General features: G+C 48.9%; 1 protein-coding gene across 1 annotated transcript in view; it reads right to left on the bottom strand.

The window, feature by feature from the left end:
* The window catches only part of Ptprn2 (protein tyrosine phosphatase receptor type N2), a gene marked incomplete at its 5' end in the record, with an annotated part of 831,187 nt that overhangs the window by 43,778 nt on the left and 761,247 nt on the right, over window positions 1-26,162 (bottom strand). Inside the window, 3 exons of the mRNA XM_045160998.1 lie at window positions 4,048-4,125; window positions 12,236-12,309; window positions 22,140-22,287. Coding sequence (XP_045016933.1) covers window positions 4,048-4,125; window positions 12,236-12,309; window positions 22,140-22,287 — 300 coding nt within the window. The remainder of the gene's footprint in view (window positions 1-4,047; window positions 4,126-12,235; window positions 12,310-22,139; window positions 22,288-26,162) is intronic.

Below are 26,162 nucleotides of genomic sequence, written 5' to 3'. Positions count from 1 at the left end.
CCAGAAGCTCTCTAGGACTTCAGTGCCAGATTGGGACTGATCAGGGATTCAGTTTTGTGGACTGAGCAGCTACTGGGCTCCTCAACACTCAAGCCTGCACACAGCTACTGCTGGACTGTCCAGCACATATCCTGTAAGCTAATCCAATAAATCCTGTTTATAATACATGTTCATTCTACTAGTTCTGTTCCCCTAGAAAACCCTAATGCATGCCTTTTCCAACTGAGAGTTCCAAGGATGGTTGGTAACACCTAAGCTAGAAGAGGTCCAAGTGCTGACTCGCTCAGAGTGGTCACAGGCCAGCCCTGGACACCATGGACTTCTGGCCTCCTAAGCTGACAGAGAGTGAATCCTGCTGTCTTCTGCCACCAACTCTGTGGCACTCGGTGACAGCAGATGTGGAGAGAAATGGGGCCGTGTTCTCTCATCTGGCTGTTCTCTATCAGCTCACCTGGTTCTGGCCTTTCCCACAGTAACCTCCTCATGGCTGATGAAGACATCTGTTAGTCTACTCCAGCTGGTGTGTGGGCAGGCACTCCCCAGCTGCAGACACAAGGAAGGAGCCTTGTGTTTGTACTTTCTGTGACAGGCCCATAGTTCTGTGGTCAGAACTGGATCAAGAGAACAAGCGCAGCCTGTGGCCTGCCACCCACAGGTCCATGCTTCAAATTTGGATATAGTTCCGAAAATGCGTACACGTTTCTGTGGGTCCTGAGGCTGTTATCTGTGGGCTTCCTCCATGCTTGCTGCTTGCCGCCAGCGCAGGCAGCTGTGGTACGTGTTTTCAGAATGGCCATCTGGGATTTGGCGAGGAAGAGTTGTGCTAGGAAGGTACCCTCAGACTAGCTGAACACGAGGAGCACCCTCCTCCTGATCTGTCCACTTACTGGGCATGTGTGAGTATCTCCTAGCTCTGCTCCTTGGAGGGGGTAAGCCTGAGATGGCCATGTGTGAGAACCATGCATCCAGCTCAGAGGAGTGTGAATGAAGCAGGTCAGTCAGTTTCTTTGACATACAACCCATTTGGCATTTCTTGATAAACTTTCTGAGTTGTCCCACAGGCTGTAAATACTGATCATCTCCCAACATTGCAACTGTTTGAATGGGTAGAAAGAGAAACATATGAGGTCTTCTACTCACTAACTCACACAAATTCTCACTGGACATTCTCACTGGGCCATTCTCACTGGACAAGTCCTGTTGGTGTGACCCAGGGAGTGGGGAGACCTAAATGTCCCATGGATGGAATGACCAGTGAGTCCTCAAGGCCAACTTCATGCCAAAGATTACTAGGTAACTGGTTCCATGCTACGCTTACGAGCATCAATGGTGAGCTCAGAGATCCAGCTTTTTTTTTTTTTTTTCTAGTAGCACGAGGCTCAGGCAGATAGAAGAAGTAGGCGTTTGAGGCTGGGCCTCACTCCTCCTGAATGGATCACACAAATGCTGAATCCCAAGTCTCACGGACAGCTCAGACCGTATGTCAGCCTGGGAGCTTTCAATGCAGGGCCTGCCACCCTGCCAGTGGGCAGTAGGTACAAGCAATTGCCGTTCATATTAATAAGCCTCCAGGAGCGATGGGTCTGCTGGCAAGAGGAGCCTTGTGCACACGGGCTGCTGCACTGGCTGCTGGGTAAAGGGCACGAAAGCTGGTGCAGATGGAAGCCCTAGATGCCACACTTTAGAGTAACCAATAGGGTAGTGGGCTGCAGTAGGGGCCCAAGTGAGGTCAGGATTCTAAGGGTATTCCATGCAGTTACACTATTCTTTGTCTTTCTCTCCAGGTATGGTAGCTTTAGGTGAGTGTGCGGCACTCTGAACAGTTGGATGTATGGGGGTTTCCTTTCATGAGAAGCCAGCACAAGATGATGTGATCCAGTTCCCCATGACTGGGCCATTCTCACGGGACAAGTCCTGTTGGTGTGACCCGGGGAGTGGGGAGACCTAAATGTCCCACGGATGGAATGACCAGGGAGTCCTCAAGGCCAACTTCATGCCAAAGATAGGTTCCATGCTACGCTTACGAGCATCAATGGTGAGCTCAGAGATCCAGCTTTTTTTTTTTTTTTCTAGTAGCACGAGGCTCAGGCAGATAGAAGAAGTAGGCGTTTGAGGCTGGGCCTCACTCCTCCTGAATGGATCTCCTGGTCACTCACTCGCTTTGTCCTTAAAACAGTGATGAAGCTGGGCGCAGTGGTGCATGCCTTGAATCCCAGCACTTGGGAGGCAGAGGTAGGAGGATCGCCGTGAGTTTGAGGCCACCCCTGAGACTCCATAGTGAATTCCAGGTCAGCCTGGGCTAGAGTGAAACCCTACCTCAAAAAAAAAAAAAAAACCAAAATAAAATAAAATAAAAACAAAAACAAATAGGTGGTGAAGACTGAACAAAGTTGCAGGATGCAAAGAGCCTGCGCTCAGCCCTAGACCCATGCTGGCATTTCCCTCCCTGTGAAGAGTTGGGAGAAGGACTAAAAGCCTGGAACATCGGGCTGACGAGAGGGCTCAGCAGGTAGGAGGGCTTGCTGCGCAGGCATGGGGGTCTGAGTTTGATCCCCAGTCCTCAGGTAAAAAGCTGGGTATAGCCACATGTGTCTGTAGCCACAGGTGTGGGGAAAGCGCAAACATGAGCACCACTGAGCCTTGCTGGTGAGCCAGTCTGTTAGCAAGTATGCATACGTATATGTATGTATCAGTCCAGCTTCAGCGAGACACTCTTTCTCAAGGCACAATGCACACATCCATAGATGAGGGCAGCCCACGTTCTACTCTGGCCTCTGCATAGGCACAAATGGTGCTGTGCATCTTTATACACAATATATACACACACCACATCATAACTACTACACATACCAAGAAACGCCTACAGCCGGGTGTGGTGGCACACACCTTTAATCCCAGTACTCAGGAGGCAGTGGTAGGAGTTCGATGCCAGCCTGAGACTACATAGTGGATTCCAGGTCATCCTGGGCTAGCGTGAGAACCTACCTCAAAAAACAAAACAAAAGCCTAGAACACAGGTTAACATAATGACCACTATTCAGTTAGTCCATGAATTCTTTTATGAATTGCTAAGTGGAAGGTAGTTCAGCTGAAAGCCAGCATGCTCTGTAGCGTCACGGTCTGGATGGCAGACCTCCCGCCACGGCGTCCGCTGCACCACACAGCAGCGCTGCTCTTCCCGACCTGTGGCCTGGGAACCCTGTGGGCAGGCATGTTGGCAGGAGGGAGTGCTGTACTCCTGAGGGTGTCCAACAGTGCCCTGTCCCAAAACCCAGTCTTATTCAGTCTGGCCAGATGGTTGGAAATTGGGAAGGGGTCAGTGAGAGCAAAAAAAGAAGGGAATAATCTGTTGGCCCACCAAATTTTGCTCTTATTAGTGAATGCCAGTGCTGGTTCCCAATGTGTCAGCCTTGGTCTGGGTGATTTGAGATGAAAACACCATTCTGGCTTTTCAAATACATTATCAAGAATCCTCAAAAAAGACAAACTGGCCAGGTGTGGTGGCGCATGCCTTTAATCCCAGCACTCAGGAGGCAGAGGTAGGAGGATCACCATGAGTTTGAAGCCACCCTGAGACTACATAGTGAATTCCAGGTCAGCTTGGGCTACAGTAAGACCCTACCTCGAAAAACCAAAAGAAAAAAAAAAAAAAAGAAAAAGACAAACCATTATTTAGAACCATTTTTTAAAACCTATCATAAGATTAAAACAATAGATAAGAAGTATATTTGAATAAAATATAGTAATTCAATGTGCACTAACTTCTTTTCCTTATCTTTTTATAAATTTAGTTGTGAAGGGCTATAAAGCAAAGATTTTGAAAATATTAATCTCTCAAAGAAAAATTTCTACACTCCAATTTGAAAAAGGAACGATGGCTGGTAAAAAAAAAAATTAAAGGACTCACATATTCTGAAATCAAGTAACATTTGAAAGCACTGTAAGTAAGTATAAATTAGCCTAACTGAATTCAAGGTGGAATTTATGCACATTTTATTTTCTAAAAAGAAGTCTCAGAAAAGAAGAAAAGGAGTAAAAAAGATTCACCTGCCAGAAGTCAGCCACAGTGGTGGGAAGCGGGCCCTGGGTGGCAATGTATGCAGGGTTTCTTGGGTCATGATCCATCTGTAGAGACAAGAGTGCAGTAACAAGGGTCAGCCACATGGGATGAAAGACACCAAGATGTCAGCCTGCATCCAGGACTGCTTATGCGTGACACCATGAGACGAGACGGTCCATCACCCATTCAAATGTATACCATCAACCATCTTGGACCTTAAGCCTAGTGATCACATTCAGAATGCTTAAAAAATGTTTTTGTTTATTTTTATTTATTTATTTAAGAGTGACAGACAGAAAGAGAAAGAGAGAGAGAGAGAAAGAAGGAGGGAGAGAGAGAGAACGGGTGCACCAAGGCCTCCAGCCACTGCACATTCGCCCCCTTCTGCATCTGGCTTACATGGGTACTAGGGAATGGAGCCTTGAACCAGGGTCCTTAGACTCCTCAGGCAAGTGCTTAACCGCTAAGCCATCCCTCCTGTCCTCAGAATGCTTTTCTTGTATTTAATATTGAGGTTCTACGATCAGTGTCCACAGACATGAAGACTAGGGACCCAAGAAGAGCAGGGCCAGTGCCAGTGCTGCCCAGCATGCAGGCGGCACCCCAGCGGCGCAGTCTCTGTTCTGGGCTGGTTGGCATCTGCCCACAGCAGGCTGTAAGATGGCCTGCTCTGAAGCTGGGTTCTGGCTGGGAAAGGCCAGGTCTGAGCTCCTAGTGAGGGCCTGGGCCTCTGGTTTGGTGGGTAGGTGTCTGTGTCTTGGAAGAGTGGATTACGGAGGGCACCCAGCTGCCTGAGGAGCTTGTTCATGCCGGCTGTTTTGCTCATCCGGAGAACCTAGCTGGGGATCACGTGTGTGTGTGTGTGTGTGTGTGTGTGCATGTGTGTACAAGTGCACACGCCCAAGCATATCTGCAGGTACTTCACAGATATAACTGGCCTTCCAGAAGTCCATTTCTACCCCATCTCTTCCCTGCCTATGAGGGATGAGAACAATGATACAGTTGGTGTTTTTGGCTAGTTGGTTCATCAGCATGTGCCCTGATTGCTCCTGTAGGGGAAATGCAGCTCACTAGACCTTCATCATCACAGTTAACTCAAAGACTGACCATGCAGAGGAAAAAAAGAAAATGAATGCAAGAACACCTTTCGAAGCAAAGAGGGCAGGAGCTGGTGCGAAGGGAGGCCAGGTGTATGTGCTCTGCATGGGGCAGGCCCTGGCCACTTTGCCAAGGACAGAGCATTGCTGTCCCTAAGTAACAGAGCTGCTTTATCTCTTCAAAGCGACCCTGGAAAGCAGCCTTTGCAGGACAGTAGGGTACTGTGCGGGCGAAGGCCTCTGAGTGAGACAGCTACTCAGTGGGAGCCAAGCTATTCTCCGTCCTGTCAAGTTCCGAGTTGGAGGTACTCTTTTGGGGTTTCATTAAGGATGTAAAATGTGGACTGGGGCTTCAGCTCAGTGGTAGTACTCTTGCTTAGCATGCGCATGGCCTTGAGTTCAAATTTCAGCACTCCCCAAAAGAGACACGAGATACTCCATGCTTCTAGATAACTTGTCAATAACACATTCTCAACACATTTGCAACGCTGAGCAACCTGTGAGGACGGGGGTGTGTGGAACAGCCCAGGGTCCCCTTGAAGCCTCTGTTCTGCAGGGGGTTTAAAGAGGAGCTGGTGGAGGCCTGTAAGCCTGTGCACAGCTCCCAAGCACTCACGGGGATGACGCCTATCAGCACAAAAAGGTGCCTTGTAATTATGTGTGCCAGAAAAGAGGGGCAGGCACAAGGGAGCAGAGCAGGTTACTGCGGCAGAGCTACCGATGATGCTAGCTAGGGGTGGGGGGCAAGGAAAAGGCTTTCTGTTCATGTAATGTGGTGATTTGTAATTAAAACTGGACCTCATTTTGAAATTCATCACAACACACACAATACAGGTAAAATTATGTTACTTTCACTGAAAGCACCAATTAAGATGTTTCAGTAGAAAAACATGGCAGAAATGAGGAGTTTTGACTTTTTAAAATATGCATTTGCTGGGGTGACAGCTATTTACAGAGACCCCGTCTCTCCTACAAGTAGCTAAGCAGAAGGTACACCCCACCCCTTCTCACATGTGACATTTTTACCCAAACCTACTCAGACCTCAGCATAGTTAAAAACTGCAGCATGTTCAAGCTATCAATTTAGCTGCTTTCCAGATGAGAAGTAGGGGTGGAAAAAATGCGGACCGTGTTTCAGAAGGGCGAATGTGCTCACCTTTGTGATGTTTTAATTGCTGATTTTAAAATATTCTCTAAACCTATCAAACATAACATAACAGAAACAAAGAAATCCAGGGATGTGGGGAAGGGTGGTTCATGGGAGGATAGCAAGGAGGAATGGCACCCTCGACACTCACTCCAAGGGCAACCTTGGTGACCTGAGTTCCTGCCTTCTCTGAAGAAGACCGGTCAGAAGCACCTTATGTAAACCAATGGGGGGCCATAGAACACCCACCCTGCTTTTGTGCAGTCTTTTTTGAAACCTTTTTATTGACAATTTCTGTAAGTACAGACAATAAACCATGATAACTCCCTTCCACCACCCACGTCCCTCTCCCAAGCCCACCCTCCAGTGAGCACTTCTTCTTTCCAACTCGTCTTTCTTCTGTTCTGATCTCCTCATGTCCCTCCTATCATAAAGGTCACATGCAGGCAGTGTCAGCTACTATGAGGTCATGAATGCTCTGTGAGTCTCTGAGTGAAAGTGAGGCAAATAATTTAGATGAACAGATGTTTTCTCACATTTCAAGTGTCCAAGGTAGGGTGAGTGAGTTTGGAGAAGCTGAATTTCTGTGAACATGACTTTCCTGATAATGACAACTGACAGCCTGCCACAGAGGAATGAGTCTGTCGTTTTGGGAGTTACTGAGTTTTGGGAGTACAGCACACACTCCAGAATCCTTTGTGCTTCATCTCCCCATTTTCCTTCCAACTACTTTCCATATCTCTAAAATCTGCCTTTCACCTGAAGAATGTGATCCCACACACAAGCTTTTGGCCTCAGTCTCAGGACCTGCAGAATGGGGCCAATAGGAACGCTGGACCCTACGGCCTCCACGGGGCCTTTAGCTATGGGATTCCACACGCGCACACGCGCACTCACATGTGTCCTCGCAGGAATGCTGAGTGCGGCAGGTGTGTCGGTGGGAACACCGAACTCTTGGGTGGGAGGCTTCGAGGACACCCTTCTGTTTCCCGTGTGAGGCCTCCTCCTGGAAGCACACCACTGTGGTGGGAGCCCCTTCCGCATGCAGCTGTGCTGATGGGCTCGAGCGCCAGCAGGTCGCTGGAGGCCTCATCCAGGGCTGTCTCCCTAGTGGGCCTTTGTGGGGGACCGAACCCGCTTGGAGGGGGCAGCAGCACAGATGATCCAAGGTGACTCATTAAAGTGACTTCATAAGCATCACGTCAGAAGGCTCCAGGACCAAGTGCACTGAGTAGAAGAGTTTGGCTTATACAATTTAGGAAAAAGGCAAACCATTTGTCTGAATCCATCTCTTTTTATGACGGGGGGGGGGGAGGGAGGGAGGGGGGAGGGAGGGAGAGAGAATGTATTAGCATGCCAAGGCCTCCAGCCACTGCAACCAAACTCTAGATGTGTGTGCCATCTTATGCACATGTGTGACCTGTGCGCTGGTGTCACCTTGTGCATCTGGCTTACATGTGATCTGGAGAGTCAAACGTAAGTCCTCAGGCTTTGCAGGCAAGTGCCTTAACCACTAAGCTATCTCTCCATCCTCTGAATCCATCTCTTGCTGGGATGATTCTCAGGATGAGATCACACATGAGGTGAGGTTCTGTCTATGTATTTCTTTTCTTTTTTTTTCAGTTTTCTATTTTATTTTATTTTTAATTTTTATTTATTTATTTGCAAACAGAAAGAGAGAGAGAGAGAGAGAGAGAGAGAGAGAGAGAGGGAGAGAGAGAGGAAGAGGAGAAGAGAAGAGAGACAGAATGGGCACACCAGGGCCTGTAGCCACTGCAAACGAACTCCAGATGCATGTGCCCCTTGTGCATCTGGCTTATGTGGTCCTGGAGTATCGAACCTGGGTCCTTGGTCTTCACAGGCAAATGCCTTAACTGCTAAGCCATCTCTCCAGCCCCCCCTTTTTTTTTCTCAATTTTTATTAACGTTTTCCATGATTATAAAAAAATATATCCCATGGTAATACCCTCCCTCCCCCCCTTTCCCCTTTGAAATTCCATTCTCCATCATATCCCCTCCCCATCTCAATCAGTCTCTCTTTTATTTTGATGTCATGATCTTTTCCTCCTCTTTGTTTCTGATATCTTTTTTTTAATTTTTAAATTTTTATTAACTTTTTCCATGATTATAAAAAAAAAATCCCATGGTAATTCCCTCCCTCTCCCCGACACTTTCCCCTTTGAAATTCCATTCTGTCTATGTATTTCTAAATGCATGCTGTAAGATTAAGCCAGTGCACCATGTGTGACTGACTTTTTCTTTGGAAATCTTAAAGTCTCCAGTAATGGTTTCTCTAACAAAACTGCCTTTAAATTAGAATATTTGGGTCTGGGAATATGGCTCAGTAGTTAACAGCACTGGGTCTGAGACCTCCTGAGTTTAATTCCCCAGCACCCACATAGCTGGGAATAGCCACACATGTCTATAACCCCAGTCTTGCATGGGGTAGAGACTGGAAAATTTTGGGGGAAATTTCTTGACAAGTGTGTGGGAAGAACCCAACCAAAACAGCAGCTCTGGGTTGGATGAATGACTCCGTTTCAAGGAAAGAAGCAGACAAGTGAAAAGAGAAGGGCATTCTCTCTTCTGGCCTCTGCACATCAGCACACACACACACACACACACACACACACACACACACACACACACACTATTCTCCTCTCCCACATGTGCGTGCAAAAAATTAAGAGTATTCAGCTGTCCAAGACCCCACAGAGCCTGCAAGGTAGAAGGAGGAGGAGTGAGTGAGGGTTTCTTGGGGGAGGTAGCCAGGACATGTCTGGTTTAGATCAGCCCAAGCTATGCCCCAAATGTCTCAAGTCAGCTTTGGGGAGGGTGCAGAGGTCTTGTACACATTCCCGTGTCCCCTGCACCTATCTTCCTGACATATAAGGTAAGTTCTACAGAATTCCTGTTGAAAATAAACATCAGGCCTGATGCCAAGACTTCATGTGGGCATTTCCTGTAGCTTTGAAGTGAATCAGAGAAAAAAAGAGAGTGGCTTGTGAACTTGAGTCATTTTCCTACTTATTCTTACGAACAGAGATCTATTTAAGTTAAAATTCTGATGTAGACCAGCATCATATACACAGACATTTGGCTGTAAATACTTTCTGAGAATCATCATTTGGCTCCCACACTCAGCCAATTTCTCGACTCTTGGGACATCTGTCATCCTTTTCTTAGGAGCTACTCTGTCCCAACTTAAATGAGTTAAATGCACTCAAGTGAAAGTTAATTTTTCTCCCGCAATCAACATCGTAATGAAGGGACTTTTGGTATTGGAAATCTCAGGCTCAGTCCAGGTCACACGCACTCAGGCGCAGCGTCTGTGCCACAGCCGGGTGGGCGGCCCCCCTCAGCCTGGCAGCCTCAGAACAGGCCAGCCCAGGACTTGGAGGGAGCTGCTGGGTTCTCTCTCAGAAATGCTATGTGGGAAGGCAGAATCCCCATTTGCTCTCATGACCCTGATTTAAAAGCAAAGACTGCACATTATTTATTACTGGGTGACTTCCCTGAAATGTAATGAGGACTAAGTACAAACATGACAGATGTAATTGTCGCGGTTTTATGCAGCACAGCCAGAGTCGTCTGGGCTGATTGTAGGCCACTCACTCAGCTGCGCCACCAAGGTCATCATCGCTCTGCCTTCAGCTACCAAGGAGAAGAGGCACTGTTGTTTTTTTGCTAGCTCATTTTTACAAATAAAATCTTGAAGAAAAAAAGGAATTGTAGGTGAAAAAGAAGTACTGCGAAATTACTACTCCTGGGGTCCCTTCTGACTTGAACCCCTGGCCAGCAGAGCCCGGGCAGTGACTCTGAGCTTGCACTTGTGGGAGGCAGAATGGCGAGAGTGCTGGGATCCCTCTCTTCTGATACCTTTGGCATGGTGAGGGGTGAGTGTGGAAGCTGCTGCCAGGCCTGTGGATGGTGCAGCTGTCACACTCATGTGGTTATGCTGAGATGCAGCCTCAGCCTGGAGCTCCTGTCTGACCGCTAGTCAGAAACCACCTTGTGGAAGAGCTGGGTAAGCCAGGGTGTGTGCGCTTGACTGTCAGTCTTGAAAATGACTGCTACTCCCATTCTGCCCATCTCATCTGGCTCTTTCTGGAAAAAAATAAACTAGGACAGGAAGGAAATGGTTTCAGATGGTTTTGAGTAGCTGTCACTATTGCCCATGATCTAGGGATGGCGTCTGGGCACTCAAACCAGGCATTGATCCTTGCTCATGAATGAGTTAGTCTGTGAGCCTGAGGTTTGAGTTTTGAATCAGTCCTACTTAGACTAGTTGGATGTCTCCAAAGGCACTACTGAAACACGTGTGCTACCTGTGAAGTCCATGTCTGCTGACTTCAAGAAGCCACTTCTCACAGACGCACATATAACCTAACAACTGGGGCTCCGGTGAGGAAGATGAAGGGCCCCCGACCGCCTCTTGGCTCATCACTCTTCACTGTGTGGGCTGGGAGGTATCCGCAGCGTGACCGGCCACGCACACTTGAGTCTTTCATAATAGCGTCATCTGGTGGGAGCGCTGGTTGTGTCTCAAGCGGTCTCCACATAGTAGGTTGGACATGTTCTCATTGATGACGTCCTACTATGGAGGAGAGAGGTGTAGGACATGGTGATCCAGATTGTGACCTATAGGTGACCCGTGTCCTCTCAGTTCTGACCATCGTAGGGCCCTCACCCGAACATGCTGCATACTGCAGGCTTTGTTCGGTGGATGCAAATGTAAAATTTTGGTAAGATTCCCGATGCTTTCCTGAGACTAACACTGCTGAGAGGGGCTGGAGAGAGGGCTCCATGGGTAGCGCACATGCTGCCCAAGCGTGAGTTCTGCCCAGCACCCATATAAAAGCTGGGTGCAACAGCGTGCACCTGCAATCCTAGCACTGGGGAGGTAGAGACGCTAGGATCCCAAGGCTTGCTGGTAGCTGGTTTAGCTAAATTGTGACCTATGGATTCGGTGAGAGACCATCTCAGAAAACAAGGCAGATAGAGATTAAGGGAGATATCTGACATCAGCTTTTGGTCTCTACGTGCACGTGCACACATGTATGCATACACACATGCAAACATGTTTACACACATGCACACCACACACACACATGCAAAAAACATGCTGAGAGAGGAAACACGGCAACATCAAGACCCCTCTTCCCCAGAGTGTGGAGTGCCCTGAGCCATGGCCCTGATCTTGGCCAGCTGCTTCTCTCTCTCTTCCTGCCAAGTTGTCCCAGCTCCACCGTGGAAGCCATCAGGGCCACCATGGAAACTTTCTGGCCCTCCACTGCTAGTTCTTTCCCTCTCCTTTGCCAGCCCTCAGGTGCCTCAGAATTTTGACTTTTCCTTTTTAGCTGCCCTTCCCCCTAGGCTTGAGATGAAGCACACTCCAGCTGCAGAGTCACCAGGGAGCAGGGCATCTTCAGGGCCAGGGAGGAGCCATGAAGCCAGGCATGAGTCTTGCCACATCACTGTCCCCAGCCATGCAACCCTTCTGTTTCACCACTCCTCCAACACACCAGTCCGGGGTGGCGCAGTCACCCACACCCACACTCCACACACTACGAAAACAAGGATCCCGGCCACCAGGAAAACAGGAAGATGAACCCATGGTTCTCGCCTGCCTCAGGGACATGTATTGCTACAAAGAGATGGGCTGGGATCTGGTCTTCCATTCCCTGAGTAAATTGGAAATAAGTAGCTCTAGGGAAGAGGAGCATCTCTGAGCATAAACTGCTACTAGGGATGGGCTGCACCCAGGACTACGCAGTGCCTTGGCGAAGGGACAGAGAGCCTGGGACAGAGGTGGAGCCTTTTCATCAGTCGATAGCCCAGTTCAAGGAACCTAGAACCTTCCATACTCTGTGGCATATTCTCTACCAAACAGCCCTGAATGCCCGCCCTCCCCAGATGCCAAGTACTTACGATGGGGCTGGCATTGATGTAGTCCGAGCGGTCATAGCTATTCTCAGATTTCAGAAGGACCCTGGAGTGGTCATCTGCAAGCAAGCCGGAGACCAGAGGTTAAAGCATGACGCTCTGGCTGATGAGAGCAAACTGCTGTTTAGACATTAATGGGGATGTCCACGCAGGTGCCGGGTGCCTCTGGGCACCCCTTCCTGCCCTGCCCACCCTGCATGGTCCTTGCAGTGTCGATCTCTCTTTTTCTTGCTCTGGGTATGTATGAGCCTTTAGCATAAGAGGCTGCCCAGAGAAGAGGCACCAAGGTCTCACTTGGCAGAATTCAGATACCCTTTTCCTGTGGAGTTCAAATGCCAAGCTTATCTCCACTGCAACACTTCGCAGAACACTGGCCTTTAAATAACAGACATTTCTGTCAACATGCAGCAAATAAACATAAGTATGAATATTAACTCAAAAGGCCATCATCCAAAGTGTAAGATCTGTCATTGTTAAATGGTTAAATCCCTGAGATTACTGGAACTTCCTTTCAAAAGGAGAGTGAGATCCAAAGAAAATGCAGATAAAGAGGAAATAGAGGAGAAATATGTCAACTTGTTGATGTAAAAATGTGCCCTGGGCAGAAGGAATTTGACTACTGAGGAAACCAGCCCTGCACTGGATTAATGGTGCTGTAATGTGTCAATGGGCAATTTCATAGATATGGGACTGGTTCTGACGTTGTTTCTAGAATAACCTGCCTCCAGTCCAGAAACTTCCTCAGTGGAAGTCACAGGGGAGGGTGGAAGGTGCCAATGGGAGGCCTGTGTGGGGTTTTGTGAAAGCCTCCTTTCTCTTCCAGCAGCCAGCTCAAATGGTGGTGCCCGTCTCAATTGCCACCCTACCTCAGGGAATTCCTCTGTGGGGGAACATACAGCATCCACAGCTTTTTTTGTGAAGAAGAGACGCCTGTGCTCTGGAGCTGGTTTTAGCTGGTGGGCTTGTGGATGAGTCTTCATGAGAAGCCGGCAGCTTCCCCAGAGGAAGGCTTCTAGTCACCACAGTGGCCTGTGGCAGCAGCCAGGAAGTGGGGACTTGGCTTTTATTTGTGTTTCTTTAATTTCTCTTGGGATTGTACTTTATTTATTTTGAGACATGCCTCATGTATCCTAGGCTTATTTCTAACTCACTATGTAGCTGAGGGTGACCCTGAACTTTGATCCTCCTGTCTCCATTGCTCCCGTGCTGAGATTATGGGTACATACTAACCCACTAAATTTGTGCAGTACTGGCATCAAACCCAGGGCTTCATGCTTGTTAGGTGAACATCCTACCAACTGAGGTACATTTCCTCCCATTTTTTAAAAAGTTCTAGGGATGAGGGAAGTGGAAAGTTTTATATTGGGTTGAACTTAGAAAATGAGGCCAGTTGGGAGACTGGAGTCTGAAATCCCATCTTAAAGTGTTGGCTGGAGCTTTTTTAATAGAGACAAGGTTGGGTGAAGATTGCTCATAGATAGGACACAAGGTCACATATCCCACACTATGAATGTTTATATACATATGTGTGCATGTTCATGAGGGTTGCAAAAATTCCATGTAGGTGCTTATGACAGTGGATGTTGCCATCCCAGCCACTTTTAGCAAAAGTATGAACAATGATAACAAAACCCTCATAGACTTGACAGATTTTTCCTGTGAAATGACACCTTCCTGTTCTGACTCCAAAGTAATCTGCATTAGTGCCTTGTTTAGGAATACTCCTAATTTCACCATAATTCCATATTTTCACATCTTGGATCAAGAGAAGCCTTGCACTACAGAGTAAATGGGGCTATTTTCCTTGTGTAGGTTGAAGATACCAAGGCCCGGATGTCCTTGGCCATAGTCAGCAGCAGAGCAGTGTCTGAGTCCAGGACCTGATGTCCTCCAGCAAGGGGTATATGGACACACCCTCAACTTTTAAAAGTACCAGCATTATCTTTCAAAATGTAGATTCCGAATGAATTACAGGATTGTTGTGAAAAATGGAATCTATAATTGGAACACAGCAAGGAGTTCAGGAATAAGTTTAAGCTAACAGATGGATGCATGTCAGATGGAAGGAAGGTCTACTGAATTTACAAAGTGTGTTTATACACACCGCCCCATCAGTAAATACAAAATGACTTTCACAAGCACCAGCAGAAGAAACAAACTTCCAAAATCCCTTCTTGATTATTACTGGGGCAAAGAGCCCAGGAGGATGACCATGCAGGAGGACTTGGCAGGGCTCTGAAGCTTCATAATTAATGGAGGCAGCATCTAGAATCTTGGTATGCTTGAAAGATGGATAGCAGCCATTTTGACTGGAATGTCATCTGCTAGCAGGGATCTCTCAGGAAGGCGGCTCCTTATTACCTCTGCTACTGCTGCTCACAGGCTCTAGTCAAGCTGATATGCATGGTCTGTCATCTCATTCTCACCAGTACAAACATCCCTCCGAGTTGTCCGTCACTTGGTGTTTCTCATCCCCCAGGTTATGCATTTTTCAATTTTGCTCAGTCCAGTGAAATGGTCTCCATGACTAAGGATTCCTTCTCTAATGTACTAGGTCCACCAATGGTGTGATATACTGAAACTATGCAGCCTGATACTATCCACTGCCCTTAGAACACCAGCTGCGAATGTTAGTCCCATGTTCTCTTGTTGCAATTCAGTGAAGGAAGACATTGCCGTATTTTCTCTGAGACTCTTGAGACGCCAGAAGGACATTTCTTCGCGGATCCAGGAATACGAAGATGAGTAAGTCTAATCATGAGATCTACCTGCCCTGAGGAGGTAAACTCACTCTTCCTCCACATGATTTTCTTTTGTGGAAGGTCAGCTAGCAGAGACTTGGCCTGCCATTCTGCTCTGGGAAACACTTAGCATAAACTGAAGATCATCAACACTGGAGAAAAAAGCCAGAGCCCTGGGCAGGGCCAAGATGTAAGGTTGCATTTGAGCAACTAGGGATAGGTTGGGGTGCTGTGTCCGTTACTTTTCTTGTTGCTGTAACTAAATACCCGACAAAGCAACTTCAGAAGACAGAGTTTATTCCCACTCACAGTTTGAGTTGCATTGCTCCCACAGTCAGGAAACAGAGATGACTACCGGTGTTAAGCTTGCTTTCTCCTCTTCACTTACTTGAGGACTCCAAACTATGGAATGGTGCCAACCACATTTGGGAAGACTCTTCCCTCTTTAGTTACACCTTTTTGGAAACATCCACACAGACACACCCAGAAATGTGTTTCTATGGGATTCTAATTCTAGTAAAGGTGATACTTAGGGTTAGTTAGCACAGGTACCATTTTCAGAAAATCCTCCCACATCCCACAGTGAGACTTGGGCTGTGCTGGTGTCTACTGGTGAGTCTTTGAACAGACTAAAAGGGCCTGGCTTTGGCTTCCCTGCACCACACACACCACAGAGGCCCCTCAGTGGTTCGGTGGCCTGTAATGCTGTGGTTATGAGGACTGGTTATATATCTCATTTCCTAGCTTGTCTCACCAGCATTCTTTAGATTTTTCAAAAAGTAGATATCTAGAACACCAACTTGCTGGTGAGTGAGTGATGGTGTAAGCAGAGAGCACTGTGGGGTCGCCACGTCTGACTGATTTTATGTGCACACCAACATGGATATCTGTGTCAGTGTGGAAGTGGAACTCTTCAGGTAGATTTGAATGTTCCTGAGCAGAGCACAGGTTTGGGGGCAACTCCAGAGGTGTCCAGGCTACTGTATCTGGATAATGTCCACATAGCCACAAAACTTTCCTGGAACATTCTGGTTCAGCCAAGAGCTGAAATGTGCCCTCCTCAAAGAACACGCTGCCATCCTAACATCCCACATGTGAGCTTACTTGGGAACAGGATCTACCAAGTTATGATGGGGTCATCACTAGGGGCCCTCATCCAACTGGACCAGTGGTCTATTTGGGGGGAAATTTATATACAGGCATGTGGCAGGGAGAAGGGTATATGTACATAAAGATACTCCTTGACAGGCAATGAGAGATGGCATCAGGAAAAACAAGCACTGCTGATGTCTTGACCTTGAGACTCTTCAATTTCTGCTGTGTAAGCTTCATTCCTGCTTCCTGGGACCATGCGTGGGACCGCTCAGCTCTGGCCTTGCTTCCGGTGGCTGACTGAGCCTTCAGTCACCCCACCCTTGGCTCTGACCTTGCTTCCTGTGGCTGACTGAACCTTCAGTCACCCCACCCTTGGCTCTGACCTTGCTTTCTGTGGCTGCCCCTCTCAGATGTGCCGCCCACGTCCTTACAGGCGTTATGTTCTGCACCTCTCACCTGAGGTGGCCACAGGGCTCTTTGTCCTGACACGCACAGGGGACGTCTGCTGGCAGTTGGCACAGAGAGGGTATCGAGAGGACTTATGCCACCAGAAGTGTGAAACAGGTGCCGCTGTCAGGAGCACACCTTGGGTCTGTGCCACGTGCCCGGTGCAGGAAAATACCCAACACCTGGCAGGTTTGAACACCTAAATTTTGCTTTACAAGCACTAAACTGTCCTGTACAACCTTGCAGATACCAGCTCAGCAGGCCTGTGCTTCTTGGGCGGTCCTACAGCCACACCCTCTGTCCACGTGCTTTGTACGAAGGGTCTGGGGACACATGATGGCTGAAACACAGGAAAGCAAGGGCCACAGCTGGTGATAGGCACTGATCTAGGAGTTAAGCTTGAAGCTCACACCTTAAAAAAAAATTACCGACTTTTACATTTGGTGATGTTACCAGAAAGCAATCCTGGCCCATGTGGTGTACATTAAGGAGGACATTAAGGCTTATCTGGGGACAGGAGAGCAGAGAGGCCATTTTGATTTATGTCCTGATGTTTGGAGGGGACCCAAAGATATGACCTCTGACCCTTGGAGAACTGTCTGAGAACAAGACCCTCCCCCAGCTGATGCCAACAAGATGTTTCTGGAAAAGGATGGGAAGAAAGTGCAGCAGGAAAGTCCCACTTAGTGGTTTGGTCTGCAGTGGGCATGTGTGGAGGGCTGTCTGAGTCAACCTTGAAGATGAGCTACCTCTACTTCCTGGAAGAGGAGCAATGGGACAGGCACCCCGAGGGCAGTCTCGGCGAGGAGGTAGGATGGCATTTGGCTTCAGGTGAGCCCACAGCCAGAGCAGAGGTCACGGTTGCAGTGAAGGGCTGCACGGCCCACAGCAGGCGAGCCCTGCGCTGTGGGACTTGCGGTTCTGTGGCACTGGTGCGAGACCACGGTGGCGATGTCAACACGGATCCCAACAAGCAGCAACGATCCCTGCTCTAGCCCAGAAGGTTGGTTCTTGTGGGCATGGGGACAGAGTGGCGTGGGGCCGTTTGCTGCTGAGGAGGAGTTGCGTGTCCCTCACAAGGTAGGAGACCCAGCCCAGAACTTCCCACAGGATTTAGCGCCATCAGACAGAAAAGTATAAGGGAGAGACCCAGGCTCTGTGTGGTTGGGGACAGGAGAGGCTGCTTCCTGGGCCAGGAAGTGACCACACTTTTCTTTTCCTCTTTTCCCATCCAAAGATCAGCAGGAAGTTTTTCATAGATGTATTCATGTGATTTTTTTTTTTTTTTTGCTTGTGATAGCAGAGCTGCCTACGAGGAGGACCCAGGGTGAAATCCTGCTGTGGGGGCAGGTCTGGGTGCTGCCTGGCTGGTTCGTCCTCCATGTGCAAACCTGACAACCACATCCCAGAGCTTTAAATGATAAAGTTAACAGCTCTCCATCTACAGACCAGAAGGCCAAAACCACCACTCTGGGGGTCCACAACCTCTCTCAACCTCCCATGCTATCCTCACCTCCAAATCTGCCCTCCTTGTCTGTCTTCCTTCTATGTTGAGCTCTTGTGATCACACGAGGTGACCAGAAAGTCCAGGGTAGCCTCCCTGACACCTGTGGGATGTGAGTGCCTCTCCCTGCAGGCCGTTTGCCCTTGTCACGTGGCATCTTGGGTGGGGTGCTGTTCTTCTGGCTGCTGGGCCAGATGACAGGGGGCAAGTCCTGGTGACGCAGCAACCCAGACTTCAAACCCAGTGCAGTCTTTCTGCTGCCTGTCATGGGTCCCCAAGTGCAGTCAGCATGGATGCTGAGGAAAGGCCACACTGTGCCAACAGGTGTAAGAGCTATGTAACCAGTAAGAAAGGGTGCAACGGTGAAGAAGGCAGGAAGCAAGGGGTGGGAGAGGCCATGGAAGCTTTGCAAACCTTGTACTAAGGCCCTGGAGCACACTGGTCTCTGTAGCTTTGTGAACATGCACTGGCCAAGGTTTGCTTCTCTAGCTGTGGGGTCCTAGGGGAGGTGGTGAGCTTCCTGGGGTATGCAAGGCTCCCAAGTGGGTTCCTGTGTGGGTGCCTCGTGACCACCTGGAGAAGGCAGGTGGTTGCTAGGAGAATTGCTTTATTAGGACCAAATCAGGGAGAACAGAGGGGTGTTTTAAAATTAAAGATTAAAGAGATATGAAACCAAAACACAGTTGTGAGCCATAACAGTGTCCTGGTTAGGACGAACGTCTGTTGTACAGATGTGATGAGAAGACGCTGGGTGGGGGCTGGGTCATGTCTCCAAGGTCCCTATGTTGAAGTCTTGATGCTCCAAACCTTAGGCTATAACTGTGTTTAGATACAGGGCCTCTATAGAGGTGCTTAAGTTATCATAAGGCTATGAAGTTGGGCCTGCTCCAGCTGAATGTCCCTGAATCGGAGGTGACATGTAGAGTGAACACTATGAACCAAGGAGTGACTCAGAAGGACCCAGCCCCACTGCCTAGGACATTCAGGCCCCAGCTCTGGCAGAGAAGACAATTCTGCCATGTAAGTCACCCTGCCTGCTGCGATGGGCTCAAGTATGCCGATCTGGTAGTAGGTGTCGATGTTTACACTTAACCTCCTTGTGACGCGGGGTTGCAGGGGTGTAAGAAGGTGTCCTGACTTTTAGCTACAGGTTAAAACGCTTGTATGTCATAATGCCTACGACGTGCTCTGTACTCATCCAGCCCCAGATACAACGCATGAGCCACACAGTTTTAGCTACAGGTTAAAACGCTTGTATGTCATAATGCGTACGACGTGCTCTGTACTCATCTAGCCCCAGATACAACGCATGAGCCACACAGCTGTGTGACGCACAGTGGGCGTAGCTGAGCTGACGCAGGTTTGCAGGGGGCCATCATGTGTTTTCAAGCAAGTATTTTAAAGCTACTAATGAGCAGCGTGAGGACCCCATGCCAAGCCTTGGAAGAGTAGTCCTTTGGAAGCACCATGTGGGTTGTGATGCACCAATTCTGAGAGCATTCTTCTGGGCATGAGGGCTGGACGCCACTTTTGGTGACTTCCAACCTTGTGCAGGTCACTCAGCCTGCCCAGCTCCAGCTCTGCTTGCGCGGTGGGGACAGCACGTAGACTTATCTGGCTTCGTGAGGAGCGTGCTATGAAAACCATGGCCAACTTCGGTTGTGCACTGAACGTATTGCTAGGATGAGCTCCCGGTTGAGTGCCCAGGGCCTGGGGAGTGGCCCACGTGGCTGGAAGCACAGACACTGCTCCAGCTCCAGGACCAACTCCTCTGGAAGGGCTCCTGATGGGTGGAGTCAGGCCAGCAGAAAGGCAGGGTGGTAGGCAGTGCTTGCTGTGTTGACTCTATTTTTATAAAAGACTTGACGACATGAGAAATGTGTCAGGAACAGAGAAGCCGGTAAGCTCCAAGAGGGGAGGTGGCACAGTGAGCCAGGCTGGAGAGAATCCCGATTTAACAAGGTTCTCTCCCAGAAAGAATGCAGAGTTCAGCGCTGCTCTTACAACTCGTTGACCGTGGATGGACAGGCCAGGGCAGGGCATCCTGGGCCTAGCAACCGTCCTTATGGAAACGACCTTGAGTTCAGATGGACGGCAGCCTGGAAGTGAGCCAGCAGGGCCACGTGCATCCACATGAATGTAGAGTGAACCCTCCAAGTGAGAAAGCCTGGACATCCTGAGGGACTCTGGATTATCGGGAGGATTCCATCCATTGCAGAGAGCAGGCTGGCTGTGTGTCATGTTCACTTAACTCCTGACATGGCAGGGCAGTCATCTTCCAGCCCCATCTGAGCATGGTACGAGGTAGGACATGCCAACTGCCATGCCCTGGTGCTGACACCTGTGAACGTGACACTCAGGTCTTATTTTCAGAACCCACGTATTTGGCTTTTCATCCTCTCTGGTTCTGTCTTTGGAAGTGTTTCTGTTATGGTTTCAGTGTGTCTCCTGTCTCATTGTGATTCAAAGCTAAAATTTCAGTTTATTTAAAATGCTACACCAAAATAGCATCATACTTTTGCTCCTGATTTAAAGAGCAAACCCACAAACGATTACATAATTCTTTGTAACCATGCCAAAAAAAAAAAAGAAAACTGACAAAAGTATATTAAGTTCTATAGTGCTCTGAGAGAATGTGACCAGACTTAGCCACATGCTGCCCTGGCACCTCTTAAGTCTGGGTTGCTGTGCTCCTTTGAAGGGATTTTGATGGCACTGGAGTGTCTAGCTTGAGGGACCCAGTCGCTGGCATTCCCATTTACTATTTCAGTTGGCCTAGTGTGGGACCCCCTCAGTTGGCCTAGTGTGGGACCCCAGTGGGGGGGCTTCAACAGAATAAGGTGAGCAAAGAAGGAGCTGGTGGGAAGGGCAGGCGGGGCTCTGCTGTGTCGGGGTAGGAAGACGAGAAAGCACAGGAGCACAGGTGAGTCAATGTAGGGAATCTGGGGGTGGGGGAGGGGGTGGTAATCAGAGACAAAAGGAGGAGTTGCATACAGATGTGGGCATGGTCAGGAGGGCTGTCACAGGAGAGCAGGGGATTGGGAGGTGGGGGCATGAATGAAGGTAAGGACCTTTCATGAGAGAAAGGAGGGAACCCTGAGAACATTGTGGTAAAGAACACAGAGCAGAAGGTAGCATCCCAATAGGAAGTGAAGTGCAGGCCACTGGGGACCTGAGCCCTCATCACGTCAGCTTTTGTCACACACTTGCTCTCTGGCAAGGGGTCAGAACGTGCCTTCAGACACAGAGCCCCATGAAGGCAATGCTACTCAGCTTCTCTGGCTCCATGGAAGGACCTCATCTGTCCTAAATGAGGACAAGTGCAGAGAGCGCAAGCACCATGGAGAGGAAAGGCAAGGGCACCCCACGTCTGCGGACAGGTGAGGGGTCATTTCTGGAGCTCTCTGTTCTGGAAAGAGGTCAAGAAACAGGACTACAGGATTCTCTGAGAGGATCCTGCAAGTGTGGAGAACAGAAAAGCCAGTCTCCTACCAAAATACTTGTGTCTGGGGATGCTCCAGTGGTGAATCTGCTTTCTCCAGTGACTCTACCCCAGTAAGCCAGGGTCTTCAGAGCCAAGAGCTGGGTAGGTGTGTGTCCTGCAGGCTGGCCTTGTGAGTGGCACCCACCATGTTTCAGGTGCATCTGGGCATGTTTCCCTGTCCGCTTTACTCTGGTGTTGACACGCAGGTCGAGGGCTCTGTCACACACAGAACACAAGGGCCTTGGAAGGGAGACGGAGAAGGCAGTGAAGGGAGCTGGGGAGAAAAACGGCCAACTGTTCTGAAATTCAAAGTCTGCTTCTCTGAAAATGTGCCTTCTCCCAAGAGTGTTATAGGGCCATACTTGGTTATGTAATGCAGATCTCAGGATGGTGGAGATCCAGGGCCATTCCCACCTAGCACATCCTAGGTGGAGACCCAGGACAGCTGCCAGAGAGGGGCTATGGCAATGATCTTCCACAGGGACACAGGTTTGCAGGTAGAGGAGCAGAGCTGAGGAGCTCTGTAGTCGGGCAGGTGAATCATGGCCATTAGCAAGTGTAGACACCCGCCAGTCACCCTCCCCGTCCCCCGTCAGGAAACCTGGGCTAGGTACGTACAGGTCAGAACTGCCAGGGAGCGATTCTTGGGAGCGTTCTCCTCCCTCTGGGCCACCAGTGAGCTGTTGGGCTCTGCCTGGTAGGCACACAGCGCCTCCCACTCCTTCTCCAGCCGGTTCTTGTTCTTCAAGTGGTCCTCCATGTAGGCCTGAAAGGGAGACAGAGAGTCACTAGCGCTTGTTGGCTGGGCCTTGCTATAGACACGGGCTCCAGCAATTCTCCCAACTTTTGTTTGTTTGCTTGTTTGTGGCTTGAGGTGCATGCAAAGTCCCTACCCAGGAGCTAAGCTCAGGCATCAAGACGAGTTCACTCCATCTAGGATGTCCTCCTGGGGAAGACTAGCAGACCCAAGGTCACGTGAGATCACTAGTTGAAATGAGCACAGAAAAATGTGTCTGAACACACGTAGAGCTGGAAGCAGTTGAAGGACTATAGGAAAGTAGTGTTCACTCAGGGCATGGAGGAACGGGCATGGTACCCAAGGGTGGTGGCTGTGCCCGAGAGTACGGCATGGGGTTGAGGGGGGGTGTCTGCATGTCTGGAGAAACATCAGACCTCAACAGAGGGAGCCATGGAGATTCAAGAGCAGGGGCAGCTGGGGTACACCGGACACTTGAACACATCTCTGAAAACACTGCTATGCTCCCCGTATCAAAGAAGGGAAGACATGGGCTAAACAAACTTACACACAGAGAACAGCAGCAACTACTTTAAAAATAAGGCAATACAAAAGCTACTGAAAAGCCCAGGTGGGAGGCATCTCAGCAAACAAAGTGCTGTGCTGAATGTCTTTCATTATCTCCTCCTTTCCTGAGAGAACCACTGGTTACTAACAGGTAATCCCTTGAAGTTATTTACCTGCAAAGCAAGCAGCTCTAGAGCACTGCTTTACACATCCAGCAAGGTTGTGTCAGGAAGCCTCTGGGAGAATAGAACTACACCCATACGCAGACCCTCCGTGGAGGAGGTGAGCTTCAGCTCCTACTGGGACAGCGGACAGCGAGAGGCACAGTCCTCGTCCCTGCTCACTCACCCCTAGGTGGGGCTACCCCTCACTCCCATACCGCGCAAACCAAAGTCACTTTCATTAAAATTGGCGCATTGTTCTGAACCACTGTAGACTCTCGTCAGCTCAGGTCAGCCCACACTGAATGGCTCCAGCACTAACCAAACGAAAACCAGCAGAATGACCCCAAGCCATTCCAGTCTTAATTTTCCAGATACCTTCTCATGAATGCAGATTATTAGCAGCGTTCTGCGTATACAAAGGCCTTTGAACACTCTCTGTGGTTTATACTGTGTGACCAGCACAGCCAACTCCTTCTTTCCCATTGCTCACTGGAGACACAGGAGACCAAGGAAAACCTTCTCAGAGGACCAAACCTAGCAGGGATAAGGTGGCCGCAGGGAGCAGTGACCCTCCTGCATGTGGCCTGTGGTTTGGCTTTGCCCTTCCCTTTCTTCTTGCGTGGATGCTATTCGGGCACTCTGTGCTACAGGAGAGTGCCCGACCACCCAGCTATACCCCGGCCTGTGACTGGGCTTTCAACCTGCCATGTATTACATGCGTACACAGATTTCCAAGGGTGTCCACACAAGGAAACAAAACGTGTGCACACACATGTCCTCTTAATGAAAAGTGGTCAGCACCCGACAGCCAGCAAGAATTCGTGTCTTTCTCACTTTCACCTGCCACCCACACCCTCTACTCACCGATTCCCCAGCATCAAAGCACCAATCCCTGTTCCTGACACCCATTCCAGGTGGCAGGTGGACAGAGGAGAGCAGGAACAGAGGCAGCACACTGCACCCACCCAGCTGTCGTCAGACCCCTCCAGCGTGGAGCCAGCTCTCATGGTGATGGCGAGTTGTGAAACTAGTTAAAACTCTAGTGTTTCTCTTAGAGAGCAGAGCCACAATCACCTTCTTCAGAGATAATCATGGAACAGCAAGTGTATACCTCTGTACCAAAGTTTTCCTAATAGGGAAATATTTGGCCATATAACACTCAGTTCTGTGAAACCCTGACTGACATAGCCTGTGTGGGGTCTGGGTAGTCACCTCTGCCAGGTGTGAATGCAGGCACTGCTCAGCAGGTTCTCACCATCTCATTAGTAGCACAGGAGGCTCCCAGCACAGTGAGGCTGGTCCTGACTCTTCCTTGGAAAACCCTCCTTACAGGAAACCTACCCACAAGCAGAGGTGCTACCTGAAGCAAAATACGATGGCTTCTGTGACAGACCCCGTCAGGTTGCGATCCAAGCCAGCATGTGTGGGAAAGCAGCCTGCATCACCCCATTCCTGTGAACAGCAGCTGTTTAAAACTGCACTCCTCTTCACACTGGGGAGTAGAGTCTCATGCAAAATTCACTTGTGTTTTGAAGTTTATGGCAGGAAATGTAGCCCAAGCTCTGAGCAGCAGTTCCAGTGATGGGAGAAAGGGAGGAGAGGTAGAACATGATATCTTACTGTTTCCCCAAGAATTAAGTCATCATAACCCAGTTATGGTAAAACCAAGGTAGGTTTTTCATTTTCTCTTGTAATCACATGCTGCTCACCAGGTAACACATCTCAATTTGACTTGTATTTTTCTATTCACCGTTTTTACATACCATGTTCATTACATGAACGTGATGAATACAACCCCCAGTCATATCCTGAGACGGTTTATCTCCATTATCAACTTGGCTGGATTTAGAGTCACCTCGGTGACATACCTCAATGGGTGTCTATGAAGGGGTTTCCAGAGTTAACTGAGGATTGAGGAGGGAAGACTCCCCCCGAACGTGAGCATCACTATCCCGGGGGCTGGGGTGCCAGACTGAAGACAGGGAGAAAGCTGCTGGGATTCTAGTATCCCCTTTCCTATTCCTGGTCCTTGGAGTTGTGAGCTTGCCTTGCGTTCCTGCTGCCACGCCTTCCTCGCCGTGAGGACTGTGTTTACTTAAAGCTATATATAAGCCAAACAAGCCCTTTCTTTCCTTAAGTTGTTTCTTGTCAGATATTCAGTGGCAATGATGAGAAAAGTAACACAGTCTTTCCTCATTTATGGGTTGTGGGTTGGGTTTAAGTCTGTGGTGAAATGATACATTTGAATCAATAAAAGCAAAACCAAAACACATCCCATTGCCTCAGTCCTTTGGCCTGCTCCTGAAGGACTGGCAGCGAGAACCAGAACAGACGGCGCTGCGTACTCAGGTCAGTCAACTTCTGAATCTCCAGGCCAGTCAACTTGCAACTTAAGTGTGCCCACATCTCCCTGGGGTGTTTCAGAATGGACATTTAACCACTTTTATTTCATAAACGAGTACAGGTATGAGGGGTGAGTGGTGGGAGAGCTTAATTTTGTTTTTAATTATAACATTTTGGTTACATCAACAGCTTACGTAGAAAGGAATAGAAGGGCTGGAGAGATGGCTTAGCGGTTAAGCGCTTGCCTGTGAAGCCTAAGGACCCCGGTTCGAGGCTCGGTTCCCCAGGTCCCACGTTAGCCAGATGCACAAGGGGGCGCACGCGTCTGGAGTTCATTTGCAGAGGCTGGAAGCCCTGGCGCGCCCATTCTCTCTCTCTCCCTCTATCTGTCTTTCTCTCTGTGTCTGTCGCTCTCAAATAAATAAATAAAAAATGAACAAAAAAAAATAAAAAAAAAATAAAAAAATATATACAAAAAAAGAAAGGAATAGAAAATGAGGATGGGAATGAAACAGAAGAAATAAAAACTTTTGGCACTCAGAGAAAACCAGAAGGCCTTGCTAAGCTCTGTTCAGTTGCAGAGAACTGAGCTATCTCCCTTCAGCACTGGCCACTGTGGTTTAAGCTGTCTCAGGGTTAAAGAATTTTCTTAAATGAGAAGATGCTGACGGAAGTTCATGCCCTATATGCAGTGATCCCAAGCCTCAAGAAGTTAAACAGGTGACTCTACTCTGATCCGGTCAGTGAACATGCTATAGGCTCTGTCCTTGCTCTGACCATGGCCTCCACCAGAACTTCATGTGAATATGCTGTAGGCTCTGTCCTTGCTAT

This window comes from Jaculus jaculus, chromosome 10 (assembly GCF_020740685.1).
Source record: "Jaculus jaculus isolate mJacJac1 chromosome 10, mJacJac1.mat.Y.cur, whole genome shotgun sequence".
NCBI classification, from domain to species: domain Eukaryota; kingdom Metazoa; phylum Chordata; class Mammalia; order Rodentia; family Dipodidae; genus Jaculus; species Jaculus jaculus.
The sequence above is the reverse complement of the archived record's forward strand: the minus strand, read 5'-3'. Positions and strand labels throughout refer to the sequence as shown.